This window comes from Pseudophryne corroboree, assembly GCF_028390025.1.
Source record: "Pseudophryne corroboree isolate aPseCor3 chromosome 3 unlocalized genomic scaffold, aPseCor3.hap2 SUPER_3_unloc_21, whole genome shotgun sequence".
Classification (NCBI taxonomy): domain Eukaryota; kingdom Metazoa; phylum Chordata; class Amphibia; order Anura; family Myobatrachidae; genus Pseudophryne; species Pseudophryne corroboree.
In genome coordinates this window covers 1638605-1663969 of record NW_026967510.1, presented here as the reverse complement: position 1 = coordinate 1663969, position 25365 = coordinate 1638605, and the positions used below count along the sequence as shown (strand labels likewise).

General features: G+C 48.2%; 1 protein-coding gene and 1 long non-coding RNA gene across 2 annotated transcripts in view; both read right to left on the bottom strand.

The window, feature by feature from the left end:
- Positions 1–18735, bottom strand: part of LOC134983708 (oocyte zinc finger protein XlCOF6.1-like) — a 35924-nt gene extending 17189 nt beyond the window's left edge. The window contains exons 1-2 of the mRNA XM_063949363.1: positions 18643–18735; positions 18245–18500 (exon numbers count right to left, since the gene is read on the bottom strand). Of these exons, the coding sequence (XP_063805433.1) occupies positions 18245–18401 (157 nt within the window). The 5' untranslated portion in view covers positions 18402–18500; positions 18643–18735. The remainder of the gene's footprint in view (positions 1–18244; positions 18501–18642) is intronic.
- Positions 18736–18845: 110 nt separating this feature from the next.
- On the bottom strand, positions 18846–23457 carry LOC134983711 (uncharacterized). Its single transcript, XR_010191677.1, has 3 exons — positions 23392–23457; positions 21702–21889; positions 18846–18937 (listed from the first exon to the last, which is right to left on the bottom strand). It is a non-coding gene; the product is annotated as an uncharacterized LOC134983711 (long non-coding RNA).
- Positions 23458–25365: the final 1908 nt, after the last annotated feature.

Below are 25365 nucleotides of genomic sequence, written 5' to 3'. Positions count from 1 at the left end.
TGTACTGCGTACCATTATCCTACAGTGTACTGCGTACCATTATCCTACAGTGTACTGCGTACCATTATCCTACAGTGTACTGCGTACCATTATCCTACAGTGTACTGCGTACCATTATCCTACAGTGTACTGCGTACCATTATCCTACAGTGTACTGCGTACCATTATCCTACAGTGTACTGCGTACCATTATCCTACAGTGTACTGCGTACCATTATCCTACAGTGTACTGCGTACCATTATCCTACAGTGTACTGCGTACCATTATCCTACAGTGTACTGCGTACCATTATCCTACAGTGTACTGCGTACCATTATCCTACAGTGTACTGCGTACCATTATCCTACAGTGTACTGCGTACCATTATCCTACAGTGTACTGCGTACCATTATCCTACAGTGTACTGCGTACCATTATCCTACAGTGTGCTGCGTACCATTATCCTACAGTGTACTGCGTACCATTATCCTACAGTGTACTGCGTACCATTATCCTACAGTGTACTGCGTACCATTATCCTACAGTGTACTGCGTACCATTATCCTACAGTGTACTGCGTACCATTATCCTACAGTGTACTGCGTACCATTATCCTACAGTGTACTGCGTACCATTATCCTACAGTGTGCTGCGTACCATTATCCTACAGTGTACTGCGTACCATTATCCTACAGTGTACTGCGTACCATTATCCTACAGTGTACTGCGTACCATTATCCTACAGTGTACTGCGTACCATTATCCTACAGTGTACTGCGTACCATTATCCTACAGTGTGCTGCGTACCATTATCCTACAGTGTGCTGCGTACCATTATCCTACAGTGTACTGCGTACCATTATCCTACAGTGTACTGCGTACCATTATCCTACAGTGTGCTGCGTACCATTATCCTACAGTGTACTGCGTACCATTATCCTACAGTGTACTGCGTACCATTATCCTACAGTGTACTGCGTACCATTATCCTACAGTGTACTGCGTACCATTATCCTACAGTGTACTGCGTACCATTATCCTACAGTGTACTGCGTACCATTATCCTACAGTGTACTGCGTACCATTATCCTACAGTGTACTGCGTACCATTATCCTACAGTGTACTGCGTACCATTATCCTACAGTGTACTGCGTACCATTATCCTACAGTGTACTGCGTACCATTATCCTACAGTGTGCTGCGTACCATTATCCTACAGTGTGCTGCGTACCATTATCCTACAGTGTACTGCGTACCATTATCCTACAGTGTACTGCGTACCATTATCCTACAGTGTACTGCGTACCATTATCCTACAGTGTACTGCGTACCATTATCCTACAGTGTACTGCGTACCATTATCCTACAGTGTGCTGCGTACCATTATCCTACAGTGTGCTGCGTACCATTATCCTACAGTGTACTGCGTACCATTATCCTACAGTGTACTGCGTACCATTATCCTACAGTGTACTGCGTACCATTATCCTACAGTGTACTGCGTACCATTATCCTACAGTGTACTGCGTACCATTATCCTACAGTGTACTGCGTACCATTATCCTACAGTGTACTGCGTACCATTATCCTACAGTGTACTGCGTACCATTATCCTACAGTGTACTGCGTACCATTATCCTACAGTGTACTGCGTACCATTATCCTACAGTGTACTGCGTACCATTATCCTACAGTGTACTGCGTACCATTATCCTACAGTGTACTGCGTACCATTATCCTACAGTGTACTGCGTACCATTATCCTACAGTGTACTGCGTACCATTATCCTACAGTGTACTGCGTACCATTATCCTACAGTGTACTGCGTACCATTATCCTACAGTGTACTGCGTACCATTATCCTACAGTGTACTGCGTACCATTATCCTACAGTGTACTGCGTACCATTATCCTACAGTGTACTGCGTACCATTATCCTACAGTGTACTGCGTACCATTATCCTACAGTGTACTGCGTACCATTATCCTACAGTGTACTGCGTACCATTATCCTACAGTGTACTGCGTACCATTATCCTACAGTGTACTGCGTACCATTATCCTACAGTGTACTGCGTACCATTATCCTACAGTGTGCTGCGTACCATTATCCTACAGTGTACTGCGTACCATTATCCTACAGTGTACTGCGTACCATTATCCTACAGTGTGCTGCGTACCATTATCCTACAGTGTACTGCGTACCATTATCCTACAGTGTACTGCGTACCATTATCCTACAGTGTACTGCGTACCATTATCCTACAGTGTACTGCGTACCATTATCCTACAGTGTACTGCGTACCATTATCCTACAGTGTACTGCGTACCATTATCCTACTTTGTTACTCTGACATACAAACCGGACACGGTTAGTTCCCGCCACTGATTATACGCAACCTTGCTGCAGCCGCCTTCTAATTACAATCCTATACTGTAGCCCTACTGTGGGGTGAGTGTGACTGCTCCTGTCCAATATGGTTAAGGGCGGCCAGAGTGCGGCCGCGGCCAAACTAGAAAGATTTACCAGACAACCCAATCCCAGGGCTGCACCGGCTCCTTCTCATGAAGCCTCTCCAACACACTCGACCTCCCCTCCCGAGTCAGCGGTTAATTCCCCGGAGGCAGTGGGGGCGCCGTCTATTCAACAAGTGCTGGAGGCTATAGCCGGCAGTGAACAACGTCTCTCCGATAAGATGGAGAAGGTGCAGTGCGATCTCTCCTTGCTCCGCCAAGATGTTCAACGTATCCGAGAGAGAGTGGGTGAGGCGGAGACACGGGTCTCCAATCTGGAAGATTTATGTGGCCCCCTTAAGCAATCTGTATCCGGGGTGACCCAGCAGGTTTCCTCCCTTCAGACCAAGCTCTTAGACATGGAGGGACGGCTGCGTAGAAACAACGTCAGATTTGTAGGCCTGCCTGAAAGAGAAGAGGGTTCGCAGCCGGAGGACTTCCTCGAATCCTGGCTTAAGGAGATGTATGGCGGTGAGTCCTTCACGGCCCATTTCACGGTGGAGCGAGCACATAGGATACCATCTCGGCCGCTACCTCCTGGTGCCCCTCCTCGCACCTTCATCGCTAAATTCCTGCACTATAAAGACCGTGACTCGGTTCTCCGCTTAGGTCGCACAAAGGGCCCGTTGGTCCGCAATGGAGTCAAGGTATCGGCCTTCCCGGACTTTGCCGCAGACGTCCAGAAGGACCGAGCCCAGTTTATGCCCATTAAACAACGGCTGTGAGACCTCAACATTTCATACTCCATGCTGTTTCCCTCAAGGCTTCGAGTTGTGGCGGATGGGGAGACCAAGTTTTTTAACTCCCCTAGAGAGGCGGCCCAATGGTTGGACTGATTTGCACCGGGTGCTCGGCAACTGGCTCCAGACTGATCTCCTATGTGGAAAAGCCCGGGGCCTGGTCTACCGGAGGCTTGATCACAGTTCGGGGAGTCCCCCTTCTTTGCATTGGTGGCTCAAGACTTTTACGTCCAAGTGGTGTTGGTTAGAGAGGGTTAGAGGTTCAGCTGAGAATCTAGGCCTTCCTAGCGCTTGGTAGTTTGGGTTGATTGTTCGGGATATAAGTATGCCGGAGTTCGGGGTGGTGTACGGGGAGGGAATGGTTAATTGTGAAGCTGCTAGTTGCGCCTCCTGCTGTTTTTGGTTTTTTTTTTTCTTTAGTTTGTTATTTTTCTTATTTAAGTATTTTCTGAGGCAAGGATGTTTCATATTTCAGATGCTATGGCTTACAACGCAGGGCTCATATACGTCATGTTTTGCTGGTATTGATAATGCTTATTCTCAAGATGTATTTTGGGAGAGGTCCATCCGGGAGGTGTATAGAGCTTATAGGGGGGTCATGATTAATCTGAAAATTCTGGCATGGAATGTTCGAGGTCTGAATAACAAAATCAAACGTTCTTTGGTTCTAAATATGATTAAGAAATATGACCCGGATATTGCATGCCTCAGTGAGACCCACTTGGAGGGACATAGGTTACTGTCCTTACGACGGGCCTGGGTGGGCTGGGCTATCATGCCTCTCACTCCTCCTTTTCTAGGGGTGTCTCCGTTCTGATTAAGAAGACAGTGCAATTCGAGTTGTTATCGATTAAAACTGACCCGTATGGAAGATATGTATTTATAGAGTGTAAGCTGAACTCCCAGCCCTATTACATTTTAGCGGTGTATGTCCCCGCTCCTTTCTCATATACTGTGCTGCAACAAGCTGCGTCCTTCATAGCTCCTTCCCCTACCACCCCAGTGATTTGCTTGGGAGATTTTAATAACGTCCTGGATTTGTCTATGGACAGATGGCACTCCCCACAGGCTGCACTGGTGGGAGATGGTCCTACCAAGTTTGCGGATTTTTTGAATAGTTTGCAGTGGGTAGATGTGTGGCGGCTTCGTCACCCTGCGGTCCGTCAGTTCTCCTGTTTTTCCAGCACTCACGGCTCCTTCTCCAGAATTGACCTGATGCTGGTGTCCCCCACCCTCGTCCCTAGGATAATTGACGTCCACTACGAGGCTCGAGGGGTCTCTGACCACTCCCCTCTGATGATGACTCTTGCTGTGGAAAGTCAGAGGGGGCACTCCTATTGGAAACTGCACCCCTCTTGGCTGACCCAGCTGGGGGACTGCGGTGACTTGGAGACTCAGTGGGAGGGTTACTTTAACGACAATGTAGGGTCTGCCCCGGGTACAGTAGTCTGGGATTCGTTTAAGGCGTTCTTGAGAGGTTCATATATTGGACGAATAGCGGCTCATAAAATGGCCTCTAGGGAGAGAGAACAGGCCCTTGAAAGGGACGCTAGGGACCTAGAGTCCCAATATCTGTCTGACAGCGCCCCCGCGACAAAGACACGATGGCTGGTGGCTCAGTCAGTTTGGTTGGCCCACCTGTCTGATAAAAACTCTCGTTCCCTCCTTTTTAAAGCTACTAATATATATATGCAGGCTGATAGGACGGGGGGCCTCCTGGCCTGTCTTATACATTACGATCGTCCTGGGACTACGATCACCCAAATGTCCGGGGCGGATGGCTCTCTTGTCGACACCACACCGGACATTGCGCTGTTATTCCGATCTTACTTCTCTGAGGTTTATAATTCACAGTTGCAGTGCTCTACTTCAGATCTTTCATATTACATTGGGGGTGTTCCACTGCCCGCACTCTCCTCTGAAGCCTGTGAGCTGTTGGAGGCGCCTTTGACGCTCGAAGAGGTGACTGCGGCCATTGGTATGTCCCCTAATGGCAAGGCTCCGGGATGTGACGGAATTCCCTCCGAGGTATACAAAAGTCATGTTGATTTCTTTGGCCCCAGGCTTCATGCCCTGTACTTAGATATATTTGCCAATAACGAACTCCCCCCCTCCATGTCAGAGGCAGTTATAATAGTGATCCCAAAACCCGGTAAGGACCCTAGATCTCCGGACTCCTATAGACCGATATCCCTGATTCCCACCGATACTAAGATCCTGGCAAAGATATTGGCAGTACGGCTCAACACAGTGATAACCTCCCTCATTCACCCGGACCAGACCGGCTTCATGCCAGGAAAGTCCACGTCTATCAATTTACGTAGACTGCATACCATTTTACAACTCCCACATGACTCCCCTTCTGTCTCGGCTGTGGTCTCGTTGGACGCGGCCAAGGCCTTTGACAGCATTGAATGGGCTTATTTATGGGAGGTGATGGCTTGTATGGGCTTTGGACCCAATTTTATAAAATGGATGAAACTACTGTATCAACACCCGAGTGCCAGGATCTTGGTGAACGGTTATGTATCCCCATCTTTTCAATTGATCCGAGGTACTAGACAGGGCTGCCCCCTGTCCCCTACGCTGTTTGCCTTGGCCATCGAGCCCCTGGCCTGCTTGATAAGATCGCACCCAGATATTGTGGGAATTTGTACAGGTTCACGTGAGGATAGAATAGCTCTTTATGCCGATTACATGTTGTTGTTTTTGCAGGATTACACCAAGTCAATGCCCACCCTGTTGCGTGTGATAGAGAACTTTGGAGATCATTCGGGTCTTAGAATTAAACTGGCCTAAATCATACATTATGCCAGTCATAGGCCCCCCTCCTACCGCTTCAAAAATCCCCCTGCCATTATGTTGGACGGTACAATTTAAGTACCTTGGAATCAAAATAACTAACGACCCTTCTGATTTTTTCCCTTTGAATCTGGACCCGACCATGCAGTGGGTCACGGGCAAATCTAAGACTTGGTGTAAGCTTCCACTGACGGTGTCTGGCAGGGTTAATCTCATTAAAATGATTATACTGCCCAAACTCTTATATATTATTCTCCAGTCCCCGGGATATATTTATCCAATATTCTTTAGGAAATTGAATAGCGTTCTGTCCTCACTGATCTGGGCTAATAAACGACCTAGGATACAGCTAAATACCCTTACCAGACAGCGATCTGACGGCGGCCTGGCTCTACCTAACTTTCAGATATATTACTTTGCTGCTCAGCTGACTCATATCGTTGTATGGGCACAAAACTCTGGGACTGACTCTTTGCATTGTGAGTTTATTCGTTGTTACTTTCCCTACCTCTCTCCTATGCAGGTGCTACTGAGTGGGAGCATAGCTAGGTTTCTTCCCCCTATCATTTTTCAGGCCCTAAAGATTTGGCGGGCCCTGAGAGACCTCTTGAGGTATGATGACCTGGACCCGGATACCCCCTTGTGGTATTCTGACTGGCTCCCTGAATTGCATGCACTTGAGGGGCGGGAGGTATGGGCCCCTAGATCGGTGATTTCTATCTCTCAACTTTATCTAGATAATGCATTTAAATCCTTTCAACAACTGGGAGATGAGTTTGACCTACCCAATTCTTACTTCTTCAGATACCTCCAGCTTCGTCACGCCCTTCAGTCCCAATTTGCTGAATCACCCCCACGAATCCTCCCATTCCCCATCAAGACTTTTGTGACCACTTTGGGTCGGGCTAAGATGATATCCCTTGCGTATGGATATCTTCTTACCAAGCTCCATACGGACCCTATGACACGTCTCCGTGGAAAGTGGGAGGAGGATTTGGGTCTAATAACTGAGGAGGACTGGGTCCTCGCTTTGGAATACCCTGCCAAGGTTACCAAGTCCCTTAGATATCAGCAGATTCAATTCTTCATTTTACACAGAACATATATGACTCCAGCTAGGCTGGCTACGTTTGGGACGGGCAGATCTGGCCTTTGTCCTAAGTGTGGGGGGGCGGTGGGAACATTCTGGCATCTAGTGTGGGACTGCCCGAGGTTGAGGGTGTTCTGGTCGGGGGTCGGGTCAATTCTGGAGAGTACGGGAGTGCCTGGTGGACTGCTTACCCCACAATTCTGTATTTTGGGAATGGGATGCTTTGCTCCTGTGTCTGTTTCAAAGGGTCTCTATGCTCTAAATGTATGTGCCTTGGCTAAGGTTTGCATTGCAAGGATGTGGATGGCCCCTAAAGGCCCGTTAATATCTGCACTCAAGACCTTAATTAACGACACAATAATTAAGGAAAGATATGTTTATATGAAACAAAACGCATCAGCTAAGTTTGAAAGGGTTTGGTCTCCATGGCTAGACTCCTCCCATTCTCATCTGGTTCCCCAAATATAGTGGGCACTGAAGTGCAAGCATATCAATAAATTACTATAACTGATGTATACTGAGATGTTGGCGGTTGTGCCCTGCGTGTCCACCTACTTATGTGTATGACTAATGAAGTCCTGAATCTGATGGCTCCTTCTTACTCTGCCTCCCCCCCCCTTTTTTTTTGTTTGTTTGTTATTTTTCTACAGTTTAGGCTACGGGTATAAATATAAAAGGTAATGAAGACTAATATAGGTGGCTACGGATCTTGCAGACCCTAAAGGTCTGAACAATAGGAAATCCTTGTGTATTTCTTTTTGGAAATTGTACTGATATCTCATTGTTGTAAGATACGTTTAAAACATGGCGTTGATTCAAGATGAATGGATGTACTGTTTGTGCTATGATAATGCTCTGCAATGTCTGTACCTTATTCTCCAGACTACTGAATAAAAATTACTTTATTAAAAAAAAAAGTAAGATTTCTCAATTACTTCCTCTGCCCTGACAGGAATATGTAAGACAGTTCTAACCGCCTCTATGAGGGCCTGAATACCCTGTGCCAGGACAACATCCCCCCCACTGGCATCCATATCATCCGGATCCGTATCAGGGTCACCCTGCATGACTTGGGCCAGAGTACGCTTTTGTGGGCAAATGGCGAGGGATTGAGACACAGGTATGGGAGCTGAATCTTTGTTGATCAGGTCATCCATAGACTGCCTTAAGATTTGTGTCTCCCTTTCATTATGAGATAGCTTAGTGCAAATATTAGAAATCATCCCTTTAATGGAAGCCAACCACGCGGGTTCAGCCCCACTAGCTGGAGAGGGAGCACAATCATGGGTGCAGGGTAGTGAGTCCCCAGGGGATTAGAGACATTCTGCAGTACAAGAGACACAGTCCCTGGACATGATTGTGAAAGACACACACACACACACACACACACACCAGGTGAAACACAGTATATGTAGGCAGGGTCCTCAGAAATCAGAGCCAGACACACAGCGCCCCTTTACAAAGTTAAACTGAGCTGGGTCGCAATAACAAGCACTTTAGTAGAGTTTTATAAATTTACACCCCCCACCCCCCCTTTCACTAAGACCCCCTGGTACCGCTGAGGGGACCTGGAGTCCTTGTGGAGGAGCAGCGCTTCCCTGTGAATGCTTCCTGTATGAGCTGCAGAGGGAAAATGGCGCTGGAGAGCTGTAGGATCCGCTCTGGGTGAAGCCCCGCCCCCTGTAATGGCGACAGCTTCCCGCATTTTTTATACTGGCCTAAGGAACTAAATGTCTAACCAAGTGATTAAAATCCCTGTTAGCACAGTGTGGCCAGTGTGGACATTATAGGAGTCTCAGTGCGCCCCTCTCAGTGGGACCCGCCGCAGCGTGCGTCCTTCTGAGCCTCCCTGGAGCACAGCCTGCATGAAGAGCTGCGCTCCTACCCTTGTGCCGCCATTCCTACCGGCGACCTGCTAACCGGGACGCCCGCGCTGTACTCACCACTCTTCTGTCTTCAGGCTCTGTTAGGGGGTGGCGGTGAGCTGCGGGAGGGTACGCTGTGCCGTGGTGTGGCTTGCGAATGGCTCCCTCAGGAGCTCAGTGTCCTGACAGCTGAGAAACGGGACCATTAACTCTCTAGGAATTTGGGCCGTTCTCCCCCCTAAGTGCCACGAAGAAGTCAGTCTGCTGCCTAAACAGACCTGACTGAAAATAAACATTAAATAAAAAAAATGGAAATCTCTTCAGGAGCTCTCAAAAGCGTGACCGGCTCCTCCAGGCACATTTTCTAAACTGAGTCCGGTAGGAGGGGCATAGAGGGAGGAGCCAGCCCACACTATTAAACTCTTAAAATGCCCATGGCTCCTAGTGGACCCATCTATACCCCCATGGTACTAATGTGGACCCCAGCATCCTCTAGGACGTAAGAGAAAAGTATTTCCCCAAGACAGGATGTGTCTTGGTGGGCCTTAAAGAAAAAGAGTTCACCATGATAAGTCTAACATAACTCTTATTTTCTTCATCAGGATCCATAGTGATCCACAGTCCTTACATAGGGGATGTCCTAAAGCAGTTTCCCCTAAGGGTGGGGACGCTCCTGAGTAGACAGGAGAATCCAACGTCCTAAGGAAGCTTCCCGAGAGGTAAAGGTATCAAAAGGCATAAAAACCTCAGGAACGTGTTAATAGAAGACAACGTAGCTGCCTTGCAGAGTTGTTCAGCAGTAGCACCTCAGAGAGCCACCCATGAGGGACCTGCTGAATGTATCGAATGAGCAGAGACCGGAACAGGAAGATCAGCTCGAATGTAAGCCTCTGCAATAGTCATGCAAAGCCACCTGGACAGCGTTTGTTTACTAGCTGGCCAGCCTTGCTTATAGAATCCATACAGGACAGATAGAGAATCCGTTTTCCTGATCACTCTGGTACTTTCCACATAAATCCTTAGTGCACGAACCGCATCCAATAAGGCCTCACCAATAACAGGACTAAAAGGCTGGAACCAATATCTCTGTATTTAGATGAAACTTGGACACCATCTTAGGAAGGTGACCCACCTTGGTCCGGAGAACTGCCCTATCTTGATGGAAGGTCAGAAACGAAGGAGGACAGGAAAGCACTCCTAAATCAGACACTCTTCTTGCAGAGGTAATAGCCAGGAGAAATAACACCTTTACAGCCAGCCACTTAAGGTCCACTGACTCTAAAGGCTCAAATGGGGAAGTCTTAAGAGCTTGCAGGACTAGGGATATATCCCAGGAGCCACTGGATGTACAAAGGGAGGCTGGATATGGAGTATTCCTTGAAAAAGGTACGCCCATCTTGTAGTGGAGCGATCTGTCATTGAAACCACACTGATCGTGCAGAAACGTGTACTTTCAGGAATGCTAGGCAAAGACCAAGGTCTAACCCTGCTTGTAGAAAGGCCAGTACCCTGGAGACCCTAAAAAGGTAGGAGGGTCATAGCGCCTAGGCGCACACCACTGAAAATCAGCGTGCCAAATCTGGTAATAGATGTGGGTTGAAGACACAGATTTTCTATATCACTGCATCCGAGAACCCATTCGCTCTAAAAACTGATGACTCGAGAGCAAAGCCGTCAAAGACAGTGGAGCCAGGTTCCAATGCAGACAGGGACCCCGAGACAACAAGTCTGCTCGCTGTGGCAGTAGGAATGGCATGTCTATGGACAGATTTTGGAGATCGGCGAACCAATGGTGCCTGGGCCATACAGAGTAATCAGTATAATGGGGCCTCCTTCCTGTTTAAACTTGCAAAGAAATCTGGGTAACAGCGATACTGGAGAAAACAGGCATCTCTGAAGGAAGGTCCACCGTACTGCTAAAATGTCCACGAAAGCTGCCTGCGGATCTTTGGTCCTGGATCTATAGATTTGGACCTTGTGATTGTGACGCAAGTCCATCAGGTCTACAACCGGCAGACCCCATCTGTTTACCAGGTTCTGGAACACTTCAGGGTGCAGAGACCATTCGCCGCTGTGGACATCCTGCCGACTGAGGAATCTGCTCCCCAGTTAGGATTGCTGGCAGAAACACAGCCGAGATGGCCGGAAGGCGAGTTTCGGCCCACTGGAGCATGCGCTCCACCACTGCCATAGCCAGATGGCTGTGAGTGCCCCCTTGGTGGTTTAGATAGGCAACTGCAGTGGCATTGTCGGACTAAATCTGAACAGGCCTGCCTTGGAGGAGATCCTGAGCCTGAACGAAAGCTCTGTAGACTGCCCGAAGTTCTAGGACATTGATTGGCAAGCAACTTTCGTCTGGAGACCACCGACCCAGAAAGACGTGAGGACCACCCAATCCAGAATCCATAAAAGGACATCCTTTGTCCAAGTGTGACATCTCTAGCCACCAGGTGAGAGACAGATGTACCTCCAGAGATAGTACCATCTTCTCAGCCCTGATCCAACGATACTGCCTGTTCCACCTGGAAAGGATCATATGTTGTAGGGGCCTGGAGTGAAGATGAGCATACTCCACCATATCGAAGGTGGAGACCAAGGACCCCAGAACCTGCATTGCGGAATGTATGGACACCCGGAGATTGTGCAGTAAGTTGTGGACAATTGACTGCAGTTTGGTAACTTTGTCCACTGGCAGGAAGAGCCTCTGTTCCCACAAATCCAGGAGAGCCCCTAGATGCAACATCTGTTGTGAAGGGACAAGGAAGGGCTTTTGCCAATTGATCAGCCACCCGTGGGTCTGTAGAAAGGCAATGGTTATTTGAAGATAGCAGTGCAAAACTTCCTCAGATTGTGCCAGGAGCAACAAGTCGTCCAAATATGGGAGCACACTGATCCCTTGACGACGCAGCTGAGCACCAATCACCGCCATCAGCTTGGTAAATACCCATGGAGCCGTAGCCAGCCCAAAGGGTAGTGCCTGAAACTGGTAATACTGTGGCAGAACAGCAAAGCGGAGGAATCTCTGATGAGTAGGTTCTATAGGAACATGTAGGTAGGCATCCTGAGTATCCAGGGATACCATAAAGTCCCCTGGCTCTGACATCAGAGCAATAGACCGTATTGTTTAAATACAGAATCTGGGCACCCGTAAAAACTTAAGAGATTTCAGATTGAGGATAGGCCGATAGGTCCCATTGGGTTACTGAATCAGGAAATGGGGGTAGTGAAAACCCTTCCTCTGTTGTTCTTGAGAAACAGGGATAATAACCCCTACGTTCAGTAAAAAATTAACAGCTCCTTGGAGCGCCATGGCTGCGCCTTGATCCAATGGAGGAGTCGTGCAAAAAAACTGCTGGGGTGGCGGTCTCACAAATGAGAGGGGATACCCGTGAGGCCACTTCTCGCACCCAGGCGTCTATAGTTGACTGGAGCTATGAGACTGCGAATCGCAGAAGTATGCCTGCCACCCTGGGGTCCCACAGGAGTAGGCCCGCCTCGTCAGGTGGAGGGCTTATCCCTCTGCTTGGGGTTCGGGGAATCTGGCCATCCAGGTTTACTTAGTCTGCGACTTAGCTGCCTTGCTGGAGACAACCTACCATGGAAAAGCCTGCCCTTTCACTTTGCCTTGAAACCGAAAATTCCAAAAGAAAGACATCCCAGCCTTCGGGTTAGATGCTGACGGCAAAAAAGCAGATTTAGAAGCCGACAGTGTAGACACAATATTATCCAATTCTGCACCAAACAGAATGTTTCCAGCGAAAGGCAGAACTTCCAACGCCCTTTTAGACTCTGAATCCGCCATCCAGGAGTGTAGCCAGAGTACACAGCGAGCTACCACTGAAGTAGTCGAGGCCCTGGAAGCCAACAGACTCGTATCCCAGGATGCCTCTTCTATATATCGGGCTGATTTCTTGAGGTTAGCAATAAGAGACAGCTGGTCTATGGAACCATCTAACTTCAGACTGTCCTCTAGTGCATCAGCACAATTAATGTGGAGTAGTGCACCAGGCGTGCCACGTGAACATCCACACGAGGGGGAATTTCCCATTTAGCACACTCTCCTTGTGGTAAAGGGTAACGAGATGCTCTTAGGCACCAGGACCTTCTTACTAGGAGCATTCCAAGCTTCCTGAAGGAGTTCAGCATGATACTCAGTGAGGGAACTCAGCCTTAACCACCTTCTGACGCTTAAAGATGATCCTCCTCACCCGACAAAGAGCCAGAGAGAGAGAGGTGTCCAACTCTTCCTCTGAGGACTCCAGAGTCTAACCACTGTGTAGACTGTAAGGATAACAGAGAGAGAGAGAGAGAGAGAGAAAGAGAAAGGTGTCCAACTCTTCTTCTGAGGACTCCAGAGTCTGGCCACTGTGTAGACTGTAAGGATAACACAGAGAGAGAGAGAGAGAGAGAGAGAGAGAGAGAGAGAGAGGTGTCCAACTCTTCCTCTGAGGACTCCAGAGTCTGACCACTGTGTAGACTGTAAGGGTAACAGAGAGAGAGAGAGAGGTGTCCAACTCTTCCTCTGAGGACTCCAGAGTCTGACCACTGTGTAGACTGTAAGGATAACAGAGAGAGAGAGAGGTGTCCAACTCTTCCTCTGAGGACTCCAGAGTCTGACCACTGTGTAGACTGTAATGTTTGAAGAAAAAAGAAAGACTCTGTGTTGGGGCACGCTTAAATAAAACTTAACTTTTAATTAGATTTAGGATAAGAGTGTAACACATGGACAGACACACATTATATATATATATATATATATATATATAATCCTAGGAGAGGAGGACACAAAGAGAATGAATCTGGACCTCTCTCTCCTTTTATCGTCGGAATCCGAGAGTGAAAAAATTACAGATAAGAATGAAGCACTCTTAATTGGTGTAAGTTTGAGGTGACAGTGACACCTTAGATGAAAATATAAATGATTATTTTCTACATATTAGAAAAAGATTTCTAATGTAGGTCACAATGGCATTTGATATGACAACAATTTTTCTGAATAGATAAGAAATATAGGTTCATTGTCTGATGCCAATTGTGATGGATGTATCCTGGTATCTTTGTGGCAGGTGAACTGCTAATTTTAGTCTGAGATCAGACTCTGGGTGCACCACCAACAATAATAAATCCTTGAATACCATTTACAGGCATCTCTTATGTAAATGCACTGTTGGTCACAAGGGACAAATTTGTTAAAGAGCCCGTATAAAAAAAGATTGAATTTAGTCCTGTGCGGCACCAAATTAACCTTTTTCCACTGTGTAGACTGTAAGGAAAACAGAGAGAGAGGTGTCCAACTCTTCCTCTGAGGACTCCAGAGTCTGACCACTGTGTAGACTGTAAGGATAACAGAGAGAGAGAGAGAGAGAGAGAGAGAGAGAGAGAGAGAGAGAGAGAGGTGTCCAACTCTTCCTCTGAGGACTCCAGAGTCTGACCACTGTCTAGACTGTAAGGATAACAGAGAGCGCTTATGTGCCATACTCATCTGAGGACGGTCTGCTGCAGCAACTGCTGAGAGGTGGCCGACGTGTGGTCTGAGTAGGTCAATAAGTTCATCCACGGAGAATACCCCGGGGAATGCAATACATGGGGCAATTGCTGCAGAAACCCCACATTAGGCAGCAAAGCAGGAGGCACCAATCGCTCCACCTGTGCAAAAGAAGCCACCCAGGGTGGTTCCTGCACAGGGCCTGGTTGGAGCAGCCGTTGTAGGTTTGGCACATAGCATTTATCACAAATGTTCCTGCACAAGGTCCTGTGAAGATAACGCTGCCGCACAGGCCTTACATGGAACCAGCACAGGTGCATTATCCTATTTCTTACACCTTGGAAGACCAGAAGCTAAGCACACACAATGTCCAGCTCTAGCAACTGCAGATGTGACGGCCTCCACAAATCACAAAGTCATTGTGAGGAACCACAGCCCGGAACACTCGTACTCACATGTAAGGGACAGATACAATGCAGTCACACAGCCCGGAACACCTGCACTCACATGTAAGGGACAGATACAATGCAGTCACACAGCCCGGAACACCTGCACTCACATGTAAGGGACAGATACAAAGCAGTCACACAGCCCGGAACACCTGCACTCACATGTAAGGGACAGATACAAAGCAGTCACACAGCCCGGAACACCTGCACTCACATGTAAGGGATAGATACAATGCAGTCACACAGCCCGGAACACCTGCACTCACATGTAAGGGATAGATACAATGCAATCACACACCTGTACTCACATGTAAGGGACAGATACAATGCAGTCACACAGCCCGGAACACCTGCACTCACATGTAAGGGACAGATACAAAGCAGTCACACAGCCCGGAACACCTGCACTCACATGTAAGGGATAGATACAATGCAGTCACACAGCCCGGAACACCTGCACTCACATGTAAGGGATAGATACAAAGCAGTCACACAGCCCGGAACACCTGCACTCACATGTAAGGGATAGATACAATGCAGTCACACAGCCCGGAACACCTGCACTCACATGTAAGGGATAGATACAAAGCAGTCACACAGCCCGGAACACCTGTACTCACATGTAAGGGATAGATACAATGCAGTCACACAGCCCGGAACACCTGTACTCACATGTAAGGGATAGATACAATGCAGTCACACAGCCCAGAACACCTGTACTCACATGTATGGGATAGATACAATGCAGTCACACAGCCCGGAACACCTGTACTCACATGTAAGGGACAGATACAATGCAGTCACACAGCCCGGAACACCTGCACTCATATGTAAGGGACAGATACAATGCAGTCACACAGCCAGAAACACCTGCACTCACATGTAAGGGACAGATACAATGCAGTCACACAGCCCGGAACACCTGCACTCATATGTAAGGGACAGATACAATGCAGTCACACAGCCAGAAACACCTGCACTCACATGTAAGGGACAGATACAATGCAGTCACACAGCCCGGAACACCTGCACTCACATGTAAGGGACAGATACAATGCAGTCACACAGCCCGGAACACTGTACTCACATGTAAGGGACAGATACAATGCAGTCACACAGCCCGGAACACCTGCACTCACATGTAAGGGATAGATACAATGCAGTCACACAGCCCGGAACACCTGCAGTCACATGTAAGGGACAGATACAATGCAGTCACACAGCCCGGAACACCTGCAGTCACATGTAAGGGACAGATACAATGCAGTCACACAGCCCGGAACACCTGCACTCACATGTAAGGGATAGATACAATGCAGTCACATGTAAGGGATAGATACAATGCAGTCACACAGCCCGGAACACCTGCAGTCACATGTAAGGGACAGATACAATGCAGTCACACAGCCCGGAACACCTGTACTCACATGTAAGGGATAGATACAATGCAGTCACACAGCCCGGAACACCTGCAGTCACATGTAAGGGACAGATACAATACAGTCACACAGCCCGGAACACCTGCACTCACATGTAAGAGACAGATACAATGCAGTCACACAGCCCGGAACACTGTACTCACATGTAAGGGATAGATACAATGCAGTCACACAGCCCGGAACACCTGCAGTCACATGTAAGGGACAGATACAATGCAGTCACACAGCCCGGAACACCTGTACTCACATGTAAGGGATAGATACAATGCAGTCACACAGCCCGGAACACCTGCAGTCACATGTAAGGGACAGATACAATGCAGTCACACAGCCCGGAACACCTGCACTCACATGTAAGGGACAGATACAATACAGTCACACAGCCCGGAACACCTGCACTCACATGTAAGGGACAGATACAATGCAGTCACACAGCCCGGAACACTGTACTCACATGTAAGAGACAGATACAATGCAGTCACACAGCAGAGCTAGCACCAGTCACACACAATACAAGTACATAACAATTACAATGGGCACTGACGTCATCTCCTCACACCACAGTGGTAGGTAGGACTAGTGCATGTATAACCTGGCCACTTCTGGAGACAGAACCCAGCATTCCCAGAGCCTGGCATCACACTCATTCCCATTGGATTGTCACTCAGAGACTCTTATAAGGGAAGCATGTGGGGGAGGGGCAGCCGAGAGGGAATCCCAGCTGTGGAATCTGGTTCTGGGAGAGGACCTACCTGCCCTGGCTGACATCACCCACCAGGCACCCTGGCCTCCATTATCCTATATATGTATTATATGCATGCCCTGGTGGTCTAGTGTAACCCGTAGCAGCAGCCAGGGATCACATCAGAGCCTGCGGAAGCACGGACTGCATGTATTGTGGGTCCCACGTGCCGGAGAATGCCTTACCTGTCCTCCGGCTGCAGTCCGGGGCCCTGGACGCTGTACTAGCGCGGCGATCAGGAAGTAACCACGCCGGAATCATCAGTCTCTTAGCCTCACTGACGTTGCGGCACCAGCGGGGGATTGTTGGAGCAGCAGCGGCGGTGGTGCTCAGAGAGACTCCCAGCGCTGCTCATTCATTCCTCTCCACTGTGTGACCGGTGCTCCGGCTTCTGCCAGCACCAACACTAAAACTGCCCACTGCCCAGGGGCGGGGTACATGGGGAGGAGGTCCGGAGCATCCTGGGAAATAAAAGCTTAACTGTGTGATGCCCGGTCGACCCCTACCACCTACACCCCGATGTAAGGACTGTGGATCACTATGGACCCTAAAGAAGAAAACGCCTTTAACAGAAAACACCCGATACAAATATTGCTGCTGACGGACGCAATATTAGCATTTCAGATCACCACCCCCGGGGGAGGCCAGCTGAAATGCGCAAAACTTTTTGTGATCGCGCCCATGATGTTAGTTAGGTTAAGAAGCTTTACAAAGCTAATCCAAACTGCTATGGGCGCAATATGCCCAAAAATAGGGGACAATTGAATATTGCCCCGCAAACTCCTGTCACTGTAGACGGGAGATTGGGCGCGATATTACAATTGAATATCACCCCTTGTGTTATAAACACCCAACTGAGAACAGGATAAGGATATCCAGGGGTATGGTGCATAGTCATACATTATAGTTACTATAAAAAGGGATAAAATGCAACGGCTGACAGCAGCATCAGTCAGAAATTTTAGTCAAACCATCATGCATAGGAGACCACAAATAGGTTGAACTCGATGGACAATTGTCTTTTTTCAACATCAGATACTATGTTACTATGACAGAGGAGGGTGTAGGATAAGAGATTGCTGTAGTGACTGAGCAATGAGAATATGTGACTTCTGTAATAAGCGTTTATTACTCACCTGTGCTGATATCTGTAGGGATCTCCTCCTCCTTACACTGCTGATCTCCCCTCACATACGTCTCTTCTTCTCCCTCTATATCTTCTGTCTTCATATCAGTCACATACGTCTCTTCTTCTCCCTCTGTATCTTCTGCCTTTATATCAGTCACATACATCTCTTCTTCTCCTTCTATATATTCTGCCTTTATATCAGTCACATACGTCTCTTCTTCTCCCTCTATATCTTCTGCCTTTATATCAGTCAGACAGTCATCCTAAATAGCCAACAAAACAATATACATTAATAATGTCTGATTTCTGATAGTGTAATATCAGTGTATAAAACACACAGCTTCTCTACAGATCATATAGTTACAGTCACTTTAGTATATTGGGGAGACCCTAAATCCCACCTACCTGATCCTCCTGTGGGATTCTGTGATTCTCCTCTGTACAGTCCTGGGAATACAGAGGACGGGGACATCTCTCTGGGGTATCTCTGTTACTGGGTCCATCTGTAGGAGACACACAGTGACTGAGTACAGTGTATATATGTGATTATCAGATGATGTGTGTATATAGGGGCCTCCATACCTGCTCTCCCCTGTACAATACATGACAGTCTCCTCTTACCCAGTGATGTGAGGGGCCGGTGATTCTCCATCATCCCGTCCTTGTACAGACCCCTGTGTTCCTCTATATACTCCCCCTCCTGCATGGAGACATAGACAGTGACATTCTGACACCTTATAGGAACCTGACACACACAATGATACAGTCATCACCCAGACACATCCCCTGGTGTTACTGTATAATGCCCCATTCCCAGCAGTCACCTCTCCAGTCATCACCCAGACACATCCCCCGGTGTTACTGTATAATGTCCCATTCCCAGCAGTCACCTCTCCGGTCATCACCCAGACACATCCCCCGGTGTTACTGTATAATGTACCATTCCCAGCAGTCACCTCTCCAGTCATCACCCAGACACATCCCCTGGTGTTACTGTATAATGTCCCATTCCCAGCAGTCACCTCTCCAGTCATCACTCAGACACATCCCCCGGTGTTACTGTATAATGCCCTATTCCAGGCAGTCACCTCTCCAGTCATCACCCAGACACGTCCCCTGGTGTTACTGTATAAAGCCCCATTCCCAGCAGTCTCCTCTCCAGTCATCACCCAGACACATTCCCTGGTGTTACTGTATAATGATCCATTCCTGGCAGTCGCCTTTCCAGTCATCACCCAGACACATTCCCTGGTGTTACTGTATAATGACCCATTCCCAGCAGTCACCTCTCCAGACATCACCCAGACACATTCCCTGGTGTTACTGTATAATGCCCCATTCCCAGCAGTCACCTCTCCAGTCATCACCCAGACACGTCCCCTGGTGTTACTGTATAATGCCCCATTCCCAGCAGTCACCTATCCAGTCATCACCCAGACACGTTCCCTGGTGTTACTGTATAATGTCCCATTCCCAGCAGTCACCTCTCCAGTCATCACCCAGACACATCCCCTAGTGTTACTGTATAATGCCCCATTCCCAGCAGTCACCTCTCCAGTCATCACCCAGACACGTCCCCTGGTGCACCTGTATAATGTCCCATTCCCGGCAGTCACCTTTCCAGTCATCACCCAGACACATTCCCTGGTGTTACTGTATAATGACCCATTCCCAGCAGTCACCTCTCCAGTCATCACCCAGACACATTCCCTGGTGTTACTGTATAATGACCCATTCCCAGCATTCACCCCTCCAGTCATCACCGAGACACGTCCCCTGGTGTTACTGTATAATGTCCCATTCCGAGCAGTCACCTCTCCAGTCATCACCCAGACACATCCCCTGGTGTTACTGTATAATGCCCCATTCCCAGCAGTCACTTCTCCAGTCATCACCCAGACACGTCCCCTGGTGTTACTGTATAATGTCCCATTCCCAGCAGTCACCTCTCCAGTCATCACCCAGACACGTCCCCTGGCATTACTGTATAATGTCCCATTCCAAGCAGTCACCTCTCCAGTCATCACCCAGACACGTCCCCTGGTGTTACTGTATAATGTCCCATTCCCAGCAGTCACCTCTCCAGTCATCACCCAGACACGTTCCCTGGTGTTACTGTATAATGTCCCATTCCCAGCAGTCACCTCTCCAGTCATCACCCAGACACGTCCCCTGGTGCACCTGTATAATGTCCCATTCCCGGCAGTCACCTTTCCAGTCATCACCCAGACACATTCCCTGGTGTTACTGTTTAATTACCCATTCCGAGCAGTCACCTCTCCAGTCATCACCCAGACACATCCCCTGGTGTTACTGTATAATGTCCCATTCCCAGCAGTCACCTCTCCAGTCATCACCCAGACACGTCCCCTGGCATTACTGTATAATGTCCCATTCCAAGCAGTCACCTCTCCAGTCATCACCCAGACACGTCCCCTGGTGTTACTGTATAATGTCCCATTCCCAGCAGTCACCTCTCCAGTCATCACCCAGACACGTTCCCTGGTGTTACTGTATAATGTCCCATTCCCAGCAGTCACCTCTCCAGTCATCACCCAGACACGTCCCCTGGTGCACCTGTATAATGTCCCATTCCCGGCAGTCACCTTTCCAGTCATCACCCAGACACATTCCCTGGTGTTACTGTTTAATTACCCATTCCGAGCAGTCACCTCTCCAGTCATCACCCAGACACATCCCCTGGTGTTACTGTATAATGTCCCATTCCCAGCAGTCACCTCTCCAGTCATCACCCAGACACGTCCCCTGGTGTTACTGTATAATGCCCCATTCCCAGCAGTCACCTATCCAGTCATCACCCAGACACGTCCCCTGGTGCACCTGTATAATGTCCCATTCCCGGCAGTCACCTTTCCAGTCATCACCCAGACACATTCCCTGGTGTTACTGTTTAATTACCCATTCCGAGCAGTCACCTCTCCAGTCATCACCCAGACACATCCCCTGGTGTTACTGTATAATGTCCCATTCCCAGCAGTCACCTCTCCAGTCATCACCCAGACACATCCCCTGGTGTTACTGTATAATGCCCCATTCCCAGCAGTCACCTATCCAGTCATCACCCAGACACGTTCCCTGGTGTTACTGTATAATGTCCCATTCCCAGCAGTCACCTCTCCAGTCATCACCCAGACACGTCCCCTGGTGCACCTGTATAATGTCCCATTCCCGGCAGTCACCTTTCCAGTCATCGCCCAGACACATTCCCTGGTGTTACTGTATAATGACCCATTCCCAGCAGTCACCTCTCCAGTCATCACCCAGACACATTCCCTGGTGTTACTGTATAATTACCCATTCCCAGCATTCACCTCTCCAGTCATCACCCAGACACGTCCCCTGGTATTACTGTATAATGTCCCATTCCGAGCAGTCACCTCTCCAGTCATCACCCAGACACGTCCCCTGGTATTACTGTATAATGTCTCAATCCCAGCAGTCACCTCTCCAGTCAGCAGCTGAATGATCTTGTTGGAGAGTTCCAGGATCTTCTGGTTATTGTACCTCATGTATCAGTGACTGAGGTGGAGGCACCGTGATGGGGCTCTGGGTCCTGCTCAGTCCTACACACAATGCGATGGCTGCTGGGTGTCTCACACTCACCGGATGTCTTCTTCACTACTTTGTTAACCTGCAAAATGGAGAAGACATCAATATCAATGTAAATGCTCCGAGATCCCTCACCTCTCCAGTCATGTCCCTGTATTATTACTATAGATATAAGTGACGTCACTGTGACACCCACAGATCCACTCACCTCCCCAGTCATGTCCCTGTATTATTACTGTAGATATTAGTGATGTCAATGTGACACTCCCAGATCCCCTCACCTCCCCAGTCATGTCCCTGTATTATTACAATGGATATAAGTGATGTCACTGTGACACTCCCAGATCCCTTCACCTTCCTAGTCATGTCCCTGTATTATTACTATAGAGATAAGCGATGTCACAGTGACATTCCCAGGAGTATGATATACATTTGCTTCATACTGCTCCAATTATCATCTGTTACACATGCCAGGGATATTATGGTCTCTGCTTTAATATAATCTAGAATTTTAGCAATATTTTAAATCCCAACAATTACATAATAAAATTAATAATAGTAATAATAATACCAGGACTCCACAAGCTGCTGTCACTGTATAATAATAACCGTACAAAAAAAAAATGCCCCCCCCCTGTACAGCACTAATAACAACAACAGGACACCCCATTCTGCTCTCCTTTACAGTAATAATAAAATGACATTACAGGATGCTCCCCCTGTATAATAATAACAACAGGACACTACAGGCCGCTCCCTCTGTATAATAATAATAACAGGACACCACTGGCTGCTCTCCGTGTATAATAACAGGACACCCCATTCTGCTCTCCTTTATAGTAATAATAAAATGACATTACAGGATGCTAACCCTGTATAATAATAACACCAGGACACTACAGGCCGCTCCCTCTGTATAACAATAATAATAACAGGACACCACTGCTGCTCCCCGTGTATAATAACAGGACACCACAGGCTGCTCCCCCTGTATAATAATAATAACAACAACAACAACAACAACAACAACAACAACAGGACACCACAGACTGTTCCTCCTATATAATAACAACAACAACAGGACACAACAGATAGCTCACCCTGTATAATAATAATAGTAACGAGACACCACAGGCAGCTCCATCTGTATAATATTAATAACAGTACACCACAGGCCACTATCCCTGTAAAATAATAACAACAACAACAGTACAGCACAGGCTGCTCCTCCTGTAAAACAATCACAGGACACCACAGACTGCTCCCGCTGTATAATAATAATAACAACAACAACAAGACACCACAGGCTGCTCCCCCTGTACAATATTAACAGGACACCACAGGCTGCTCCCCCTGTACAACAATAGTAACAGGACACAACAGGCTGCTACCCCTGTAAAATAATAACAACCGGACACCAGAGGCTACTCCCCGTGTATAATAATATTAACAGAACATCACAGGCTATTCCTCCTGTATAAAAATAATAATAATAACAGGGCACCACATGCTGCTCCACCTGTATAATAATAATAATAACATGACACTACAGGCTGCTCCCCCTGTATATTAAGACGCCATTACCTGATCTCTACGGACACTGAGGCTTCCTTTGTGTGGAACGGAATGCAGTGACCGGAAGTAAGGTGCAACGCACAGGCCGGAAGTAGGGAATGATAGGCACAGGCTGCTTCCTGGCGTCTGGCCCCTCCCATCCCACGCCCCGCCCTCAGCTCCGCCTTCTGTAAGGACTATTATCATACATGTCCTCAGTGCAGGAGGCCGGCGGCCATTTTCCTGTAGACCAGTCCGGCAGCAGCAATAGGTTCCCTGGCCGTGTAGTGACGTCAGGAGCGGCGGCCATTTTCCCCTGATCTGAGCTCCGCCTTCCTTCTATCATTCCCACAAGGCAGCAGGAGCAGAGAGCAGCCATTGCTGTGTCTGGCAGCAGGTAATGATATTATTATTATTATTATTCTATAGGCTGAGCAGCTCTGGTGTCAGGTTCTGTACTACAGGGGGAGCAGCCTCTGGTGCCTTGTTATAGTGCAGCTGGAGCAGCCTCTGGTGCTGCATTATCCCTGTACAGGTGGCTGACACTCTAGTGTCCTATTACCGTAATACAGGTGGCGCAGACCCCGCCGTTACCGTAATACAGGTGGCGCAGACCCTGCCGTTACCGTAATACAGGTGGCGCAGACCCCGCCGTTACCGTAATACAGGTGGCGCAGCCCCCGCCGTTACCGTAATACAGGTGGCGCAGACCCCGCCGTTACCGTAATACAGGTGGCGCAGACCTCGCCGTTACCGTAATACAGGCGTCACAGACCCCACCGTTACCGTAATATAGGTGGCGCAGACCCCGCCGTTACCGTAATACAGGCGTCACAGACCCCACCGTTACCGTAATATAGGTGGCGCAGACCCCGCCGTTACCGTAATACAGGTGGCGCAGACCCCGCCGTTACCGTAATACAGGTGGCGCAGACCCCACCGTTACCGTAATACAGCGGTAGCATCCTGTGCTGTTATAGTATACAGGAGGAGCGGCCTGTGTTGTCATAATATACAGTTGTAGCATCCTGTGCTGTCATGGTATACAGGAGGAGCGGCCTGTGTTGTCATAATATACAGGGATAGCATCCTGTGCTGTCATAATATACAGATGGAGCAGCCTGTGGTGTCCTGTTATTATTATTATTATAATACAGAGGGAGCAGCCTGTGGTGTGCTGTTATTATTATTATTATTATACAGGGGGAGCAGCCTGTGCTGTCCAGTTATTATTATTAGTATTATTATAATACAGGAGGAGTAGCTATTATTATTATTATACAGGAGGAGCAGCCTGTGGTGTCCTGTTGTTATTTTTATACAGGGGGAGTGGCCTGTAGTGTAATGTTATTATTATACAGATGGAGCGGCCTGTGGTGTCCTGTTATTATTATTATACAGGAGGAGCAGTCTGTGGTGTCCTGTTGTTATTATACAGAGGGAGCGGGCTGTGGTGTCCTGTTATTATTATTATTATACAGGAGGAGCAGCCTGTGGTGTCCTGTTGTTATTATACAGAGGGAGCGGGCTGTGGTGTCCTGTTATTATTATTATTATTATTATTATTATTATACAGGGGGAGCAGCCTGTGGTGTCCTGTTATTATTATTATTATACAGGGGGAGCAGCCTGTGGTGTACTATTATTATTGTTTCTCTAGCATCCATAAGGGATATTGGGGTAATCTAGTACGATGGGGTATAGATGGGATCCAAAGGAGCCAGTACACTTTAAATTTCTTCCACTGGGTGTGCTGGCTCCTCCCCTCTATGCCCCTCCCACAGGCAGTGTAGAAAATGTGCCCTCAGGAGAGGATGCCTCTCTGGGGATCCAGAGAGTTTTCTTTAGTTTCTTTTCAATCTTTGTTATTTTCTGTATACTGTATACCGGAGATGGGTAACAGTATACCTGCACCGTGGGAGTTAGGAGGGGGGGGGGGGGGTGCGGTCACAGGCCTTGCAAGGTGTCAGAGCCGCTTCCCCGCTGCAGGACCACCGTCCCGAG